Below are 8,906 nucleotides of genomic sequence, written 5' to 3' on the forward strand. Positions count from 1 at the left end.
TATCATTAGAATTTATAATTATTGTTGTTGTTAAGTGCCCTCAAGTCAGTTCCCACTCATAGTGACCCTGTATAAAGTTTCTGAGGAGCAGCTGGTGAGCTTGAACCACTGACCTTGTGATTCCAACCGACCTTGCAGTCTAGCGTATTAACCCACAGTGCCACACCAGGAATTTATAATACGTACATGAAACTAGAGTCCTGATATGATGTTGTAGGATAAGCACTGGACTGCTCACCACAAGGTCTACAGTTCAAATTTACCAGCTGCTCCTTGGAAATCCATTCTAGGGTAGTTATGAGTTGGAACTGACTGGATAGCACTTTAACAATAACAACTTGAAATTATTTATAGAAGCTAAATTTGAGAGTAGTGAACATTTGGATGAACACTTTTGTCAGAATTCTACTTGGTAGAAGCCTCTTATGGATTGAATTGTGGGCTCTCCCCCCCTCCCCCCCAATATGTGCTGTAAATTCTAACCTTCACATCTGTGTTTATAACCCCATTTGGAATGGGTTGTCTTTGTTATGTTCATGAGGCAGGATTAGTGTAGGGTATGTTTTGAGTCAGTGTCTTCCATTTTAAAAACAAGCAAGCAGAAATGAGAGAGGATGGAGACTGGCCACTTGAAGAGTATTTACTACCATGGAGCCAAGGAGAAGGGCCTTGCCGCAGAGCCCACAGAGAGAAAGCCTTCCCTGAGAGGCAGCACGCAAAATCAAATACATTTCTGTTTGTTCAAGCCACCCACTTACGGCATTTCTGTGATAACACCAGGGAACTACGCCTAACCCGACTATGCCTCTGTGAAAATACTATGATCAGTTTAGTATTTCAGTAATTTAAAGACATTATCTGTTCAGCAGATGGATTTTTGTGAAGATGTTGTTGTTGCTATGTGCCGTGGAGTGGGTCCCGACTCATAGTGACCTTGTTACAGGGTTTCTGAGGCTGTAAATCTTTACAGGAGCAGAAAGCCTCATCTTTCTCCTACGGAACAAGTGGTAATTTCGAACTGCTGACCTTGTGGTTTGCAGCCCGATTTGTAACCACTACGCTACCAGAGCTCCTTTTGATAAGATGTAGTAGCCAGTATATCCCGATTTCTAGGCTAATGTGTAAAACTACATGAATGCATTTGGGGGCAGAGTTTAAGAAGCGGCAAGCGAGTGTAATTGACATCTTCCTCCATGTTCTGATCATGAGTCTCTCAGTATGGATGCTGTTGGTTGCCATCAAGTCAGTTACAATTTACAGTGATCTCATGTGAGAGAGCTGATCTGACCATATGGGTTTTTTTCCCTGTAGGGTTTTTAGGGTGTAATTTTATAGAACCAGATTGCCAGGTCTTTTTTCTATGGAGCTGCTAGGTATGTTCAAACTTCCACCCTTTTACTTAGCAGCCGAGAACTTAACCCAGAGCTTAACCGATACACCACCAGGCTCCTTAGCTAATCTTTTATTGTTGTTGCCATCCCTTTGTGAGAAGAGCAATGATAGGAGACTGCTGCCCTTGGAGTCCTGGTGTAGCACTGTAGGATAAGCACTGGGCTGCTAACCACGAGATCTGCTGTTCAAACCTGCCAGCTGCTCCTGGGAACCCCTGTAGAGGGTCGTGAGTTGGATCATCCCAGGTCATGGATTGTTGCAGTTAAAGCGATTGGATTCCTTTTGTACATTGCTGCCTCCTTCAGTGACCTTCCCTCTTTGCAGATCACTTACTTCAGCCTCTGGTACTACAATAAGCAAAGCCAGCGCCGGTGGGTGGATTTGGAGAAACCTTTGAAGAAGCAGCTGGATAAGTATGCCTTGGAACCTACGGTCTATTTTGGAGTGGTGTTTTACGTGCCGTCTGTCTTGCAGCTGCAGCAGGAGAGAACCAGGTGAGAAGTCATGGGCTGCTTACTTTCAGGGAGTGACTCTGGTGGCTTCAGAACAGGAAAACGAAGCTTAAACAGTCACAAGGGGAAAGACTGAAACTTTGTCCTCCCGCCCCCATGTTTCCCCACCGTCTTACACGGAGGCTCTGGTCTGTGTGATGCCGGAGTGTGCTGCTGCAAGCTGCACGAGTTCCCTGGGCACAGAACAGTGACTAAAAGGGAAAACAAGGTTTTTACCCGGGCTGTGAACTCTCCTTATAGTGATGTCACCTTTAATGTTTTTGTTTTGTTTCTGATCCTTTGTAACAATGAATTGAGAGAGGATGTTAAAAAATAACAATGAAAAACTAGTCACAAAATCTGTGTTCACTTCTCATTGTGTATAGGAGGGTTCTTATAATTCTTATTCCAGCAGCTGTTTTTTCTAAGTTTTTATTTAGAATTAAGTGATCGTTTACATGGAAGAACATCAGCATTACATTCATCCTATAGTATTTTGTTTCATTGCAATGATTACAGTCCCCTCCGTACATCATCATTCAACAGCATTAGCTTCTATTCCCTTTGGGTTTTTGTTTTTTTTTCGTTATGTACACTGAAGCACTCAGGAATATATGACCATTTAAACAACCAAAGGGTGCACCCTGGAAGACTGTCCCCCCACGCCCCCCACGCCCAGCCACACTGCACACAGCTCCTCTTCCTCCCTGAGTCCAGAGTCCCCAGCCGCTCCATCTCTCTACGTCATCATCTCTGCCTCCATCTCTGGCATTGCTACAGCCGCTGTATTTTTTCTGTGTGTGTGTGTGTGTGTGTATGAGAAGTTGGGTGATGATGCTGTTGAATGCTGTCGAGAAGTCAGGCATTTAAAAACGAGACTTATTTTCATAGAGTTTTCTTGGGTATAGTCTTTACTGGAACAGATTGCCGGGTCTTTTTCCCACAGAGCAAGCACAGGGCTTGAACGTCGGAGTGGCAGTTGGGCACTTAACCATTGTTCCTGCTGAAGTAGGTGAGGCGTGCAATGACAGAAGAGTTTGGCCAATATGTAGTGTACTTTAAGGAACTCTGCTAGTGTGCTGTAGAGTCAGGACTGGACTGCTAACTGCAAGATCGGCTGTTCAAACCCACCAGTTGCTCCTTGGGAGAAAGATGAGGCTGTCTGCTGTGGTAAAGATTTATAGCCCTGGAAACTGGATATAGTATATATATAGGCTCACCAGACGTTGGAATTGACTTGATGGTCGCAGGGCTTTGTGTGTGTGTGTGTGTGTGTGTGTATGGTTTTTGGTAGTGTACTTTAAGGGGACAAAAACAGGAAGGAAAGATGAGATTGAGGACGGTGGAGGAACGACATGTTCTCTCTCATTCTTGAAGACAAAACAGAAAGCAGCGGACCAAAATTTGTGTTCTTGAGCCTGCTGTACAAAGGTTCCTGAAATCCACTTCAGCTTCATCTGTTGAGTCCAACTGGGCTACTTCCAGTTCCCTGAGATGCCTCAGGCCCTTTCATCTTTGTGGCCTACATCTTCCTCTCATATTTATGTACTGGAATCACACTCATCTTCCAAATTGTAGTACAGAAGGCCCCTTCTCCATGAAGCCTTCTCGGACCCCCAGGCTAACATGAACTTTGCCTTCTTCAGACTATCCTAGAATTTGCCTTTGCTTATGAAATGATGTCAGTTGCCATGGTCTTTCATTATAATTATTTATGTACATGCCTTACCTGTTTCCTGGATTCCCTGATTTCTTTAGCTTTACTCTACCCCCAATATATAGTGCTCTGTGCACAGTTAAGTACCTGATACTGCCCCGTGTTTGCAGAATGTTGTTTTTAAACACTGTGTTTGTCAATTACTAATTGGAAGGATAGGCAAATCCAGAGAAACTGGACCAGGTGGTAGGGATAAACCCATCCTGGCTATGAAATGATTATTTGTAAAGAGAGACGTGGAAGCCAGGAGAAAAAAATACCAACATGAATGGATCATTTTGGCTTATTTATTTAAATACATATTAAACATATGTAATGATATGCTCTCGGGACTTTGGTCAGGGTGGGAGATGAATACATGAGTGGGAACCCTATCATTTGACCCTGGAGGAGTTGCTCATATGCTGGAACTGGCAGTTTGTGTGAGAAATCACTACGAGTACAGTACATTGTGGTGACGACTACAGTAAGTAAAGTGCTAGATTCCTAATAGTGTGTGGGGAAATTGAACCAGAAAGGTACGGAAGCTGACTTCTCAACTGACTGAGGAAGGAATTTTCTAGTTAGAGGAAATAGCGGTGTAAAGCAGGGGGGTAATTGAGAGACCATATTTTCAGGGAATTTCAGATGTTACTTGGAGAAGAGAGAGGAAGCTTGAAAAAGCAGCATGTCTTAGCCATGAAGTTATGAGAAGACATTTTCTAAAGTTAATGGATTGGAACAATTAACTTTGACTTTTACACAGACGCCTCTGAAACCATCTTGGAGAGTAGATCAGAGGGGCAAGACTATAGATAGGGCCGTTGATGCCACCGTCTAAGTATCAGTCTAAGAATGTGGTTTTGAACAAATCATTTAGTTACAGGAAGAGTTGAGAACGTGGTCTTGAACAGATCATTTAGTTATAGGAAGAGTTGAGAATGTGGTCTTGGACAGATCATTCAGTTACAGGAAGAGTTGAGAATGTGGTTGAGCAGATCATTTAGTTTTAGGAAGAGATGAGAATGTGGTCTTGAGCAGATCAGTTAGTTACAGGAAGAGTTGAGAATGTGGTCTTGGACAGATCGTTTAGTTATAGGAAGAGTTGAGAATGTGGTCTTGGACAGATCGTTTAGTTATAGGAAGAGTTGAGAATGTGGGCTTGGACAGATCATTCAGTTACAGGAAGAGTTGAGAATGTGGTCTGAACAGATCACTTAGTTATAGGAAGAGTTGAGAATGTGGTCTTGAACAGATCACTTAGTTACAGGAAGAGTTGAGAATGTGGTTGAACCAAATCACTTAGTTACAGGAAGAGTTGAGAATGTGGTCTTGAACAAATCATTTAGTTACTGGAAGAGTTGAGAGGGAAATGGGTCTACTAGATGCAGTCAGCAAGATTAATGACTAGGATCTTAAAAGCTCCCAATCAGCCATCTAAGGTGCAACAGGCGGTCTCTCCATGTGTGGAGAACTGAAGAGTGATGCAAATTGAAGATGCTTGAAATCAATTAGTCTAAAGGACTAATGGAAAATGTAAACATTAGTCTCCTCAACCTCGAGACCAGAACTAGATGGTGCTGACTACCATACCCTCTACTCAGGAAGTGATCACAGTAGAAGGTCCCAGATAGAGTGGGAGACAGTGTGGAACTTTAGAAAATGTCTTCTCATAACTTCATGGCTACATTTACCTAAGGACAAAGTTCAGAAAGGTTGGGAAAGAGGGTGGAATGGAAATAGGAACCACAGGGAGGAAGTGGATTAGCTTTTGTTACATGCAGGGAATTATAATCATTGAAATGAAACAAAATATATGATTTGTTGAAGGTAAACTTGATGTGTTCTGTAAATTTTAACATAATTCACAATAAAAAGTAAAAAAAAAAAAAAAGCTCATTGATTAGTTGATTAGTTGTGTTTTGTTGTGTTATGCTATTGAGTTGACTCATAGCAAACAGACACACAACAGAATAAAACACTGCCTAGTCACGTGTCATCCTCAAAATCATTATGCTGGAGGCCATTGCTGCTGCCACTGTGCCAGTCCATCTCATTGGGTGCCTTCCTCTTTTTCGCTGTCCTTCCAAGGATCATGTCATTTTCTAGGATCTGGTCCCTCCTGATAATATATCCCAAGTGTGAGAGACATCATCCTGGCTTCTAAGGAGCATTCTGATCTATACTAAGAAATCTGGAAAACATATTTCTTCCAACACAGATTTGTTTGTTCTTCTGACAGTCCTTAGTACTTTGACTATATACTTCTAACACCATAACTCAAATGCATCAATTTTTCTACAGTCTTCCTTACCTCATTGTCCACCTTTCACATGCATGTGAGGTAATTGAAAATACCACACCTCAGTCCTAAACTGAGGTCTTTACTTTTGAACACTTTAAAGAGGTTTTGTGCAGCAGATTTTCCTAATGCAATACATCATTTGATTTCTTGACTGCTGCTTCCATGAGTGTTGATAGTTGATCCAAACAAAATGAAGTCTTTGACAACAGCAACCTTTTCTCCATTTATCATGCTTTTATTTATTGGCCCAGTAGTGAAGATTTTTGCTCTCACTACATTGAGGTGCAATCCATATGGAAGGCTGTGGTCCTTGATCTTCCTCTGTAAGTATTTTAAGTGCTTTTCACTTTCAGCAAGCCAGGTTGATTATCCACTTATGTTGCCACACTCTTCGTTATGTAATCCAGCTCCTCAGATAATTTGCTCAGTATACAGATAGCATATAAGTATGGTGAAAGGACGCAGACAGCCCTGGCATACACCTTTCCTGATTTTAAACCATTCGGTGTCCCCTTGTTCTGTTTGAATGACTGCCTCTTGGTCTGTTTCTCATGAGCATAATAGAGTAGTGTTCTGGAATAATCATTCTTTCTTGTGTTATCTATCGCTTGTCATGGTCCACACAGTTGGAGGCCTTTTTATAGTCAATAAAGTACAGGTAGATACCTTTCTGGTATGCTCTGCTTTCACACAAGCTCTATCTGATGTCAGCAATGATATCCCTAGTTCCATATCCTCTTTTGAATCCGACTTGAGTTTCTGGCAGTACCTTGTCAGTGTACTGTTGCAGCTGTTTTTGAATTATTTAAAAAAAATTTTTTTACTTGCATGTAATATTAATGGTATCATTCGATGAATTCTGTGTTCCTTTGTGTCACCTCTTTGGTATGGGCACAAATAGGATCTTTTCCAGTCAGTTGGCCAGCTAATTGTTTTCCAGATTTCTTGGTATAGATCAGGGGTGGGGAGCATCCAGTCCACTGGCTATATAAGACCTTGGCAAGGCAACCACAGTTCTGGCTATCACATCATAGTAGGCTGATGTTTAAGGTGATAATTTTATATGGCCTGTATAAAGGAGCTCTGGTAGAGTAGTGGTTATGAATCAGGCTGTGAACCATAGGGCCAGCAGTTCGAAACTACCAGCTATTCCATGGGAGAAAGATGAGGCTTTCGGCTCCTGTAAAGATTTACAGCTACGGAAACCCTGTACTGGGTGGCTCTGAGTCAGAACCAACTCTACAGCACATAATTACCACCACCAATGATGTTATAAATATCCAAATGGCCCGTGGCAAAAAAAGATTGCCTACCCCTGGTATAGAAGAGTGAGCATTTACAGTGCTGCATCAGTTTGTTGAAAGATTTCAATTTGTGTTTCAACAGTTCTTGGAGCCTTGGTTTTTGCCAACACCTTCAGTGTAGCTGAGACTTCTTCCTTCATACTATCGATTCTTGATCATATGTGACTTCTTGAAATCTTTGACCGTTGACCATTTCTTTTTGGTGCAGTGACTTTGTATATACCTTTCATCTTGTTTGGATGCTTTTCCCATCATTTTAATATTTTTCCCATGGAGTCCTTTAGCATTACAAGTTGAGGCTTCAAGTTTTTCCTCAGTTCTTTTATCTTGAGAAATGTTAAGCGTGTTCTTCTCTTTGGGTTTTCTAACTCTAGGTCTTTGCAGGTTGTTGTTGTTGTTGTTAAGTGCCGTTGAGTCAGTTCTAACCTATAGCAACTCTGAATAGGGTTTCCAAGGAGCGCCTGGTAAGCTTGAACCATTGACTTTGTGGTTCAAACAACTTTGCAGTCCAGCACATTAGCCCACAGTGCCACACTAGGGCTCTAGGTCCTTTCATATTTCATTATAATTCTTGACTTTGTCTTCTCAGGCTGCCCTTAGCACCAACAAATACTGTCAATGGACAGTTGGTGATTGAAATTCAACAATAACCTATACAATAACATCAAAGCTGTGAAACATTTAGCTAATATGATTGGCAACAGATGTGAAAACCCTGAATACTGCCAACTACTAGACATTGTTGATGGAAATTACAGAAGTGCTAAGTAGATGGGGCTATACCTTGTTCATGGATCGGAAGGCTTAATATTGGTGTGGTGCTGTTGCTGATTGCCATCGAGTGTGTTCCCACTCATGAGGACCCCATGTATAATGAAATAAATGTTACCCTGTCTTGTGCCATCTTCACGATCATTTGTTGATAAGTTCATCAATTCGGTTCCGACTCAGATCGACCCTCTGTAGGATTTCTGGAGTTTGGCGTGGTGCTGTGGGTTAATGTGCTGGACTACAAGGTTGGTTTGAACCGAATGGTTGGCGGTTCAGGCTCACCAGCTGCTCCTAGGAAATCCTATACAGGGTCACTATGAGTCGGAACCAACTTAATAGCACTTCACAACAACAACAGTAGGGTTTCTGAGGCTGTAAAGGGAGAACAGAAAGTTGTTTTCTTTTTCCCAAAGATCAGGAGGTGGGCTCGAACCTTGTGGTTTGCAGTCCAGCGTATATCCTGCAGAGCCACCGCACTCCTTCATGATCACTGGTGTGTGTGGATTAAAAGCATCTTAGCAGCTATTCATTTGGAATGTCATAAAAAAATACTTCAGCATAAGCCTGGCCTGAAGTAGCACAAACTATAGGGCAAGTCTACCTCTCTGGATAAGCAAACTCTGGTATTTCCAAGCTACTACACAAAGTTTGGCCATTGATTGGGACGTGTAGAGACTATATTACAAGGCATGAAACAACCAGTTGTCTTCTAGTTGGTTTTAGTCTTGAATTAACTATTGTCATTGATAAGTGACTCAGTAAATTGGTTTAATTTGTGTGTTTGGTGCAATAAATTAATTAAACGTGAGTGTGTCTCTCAGTAAATTCACTAGATTTATGTGTGTGTGTGCACTCATGTGAATATGGGCTAGGGCATTCCATTCACTTTTTTAAATCCTCTAGTGTCAGGGTTTGTGCTCCTCTGCCAAGTTACAGTGGCGCTGTGG

The 8,906-nt window shown here is 41.9% G+C and overlaps 1 protein-coding gene across 1 annotated transcript in view; it reads left to right on the top strand.

Moving 5' to 3' along the window:
- The window catches only part of PTPN21 (protein tyrosine phosphatase, non-receptor type 21), a 116,192-nt gene that overhangs the window by 40,426 nt on the left and 66,860 nt on the right, over positions 1–8,906 (top strand). The window contains exon 2 of the mRNA XM_006839588.1: positions 1,717–1,886. Coding sequence (XP_006839651.1) covers positions 1,717–1,886 — 170 coding nt within the window. The remainder of the gene's footprint in view (positions 1–1,716; positions 1,887–8,906) is intronic.

This window comes from Chrysochloris asiatica, unplaced genomic scaffold (assembly GCF_000296735.1).
Source record: "Chrysochloris asiatica unplaced genomic scaffold, ChrAsi1.0 scaffold00025, whole genome shotgun sequence".
Lineage (NCBI taxonomy): Eukaryota > Metazoa > Chordata > Mammalia > Afrosoricida > Chrysochloridae > Chrysochloris > Chrysochloris asiatica.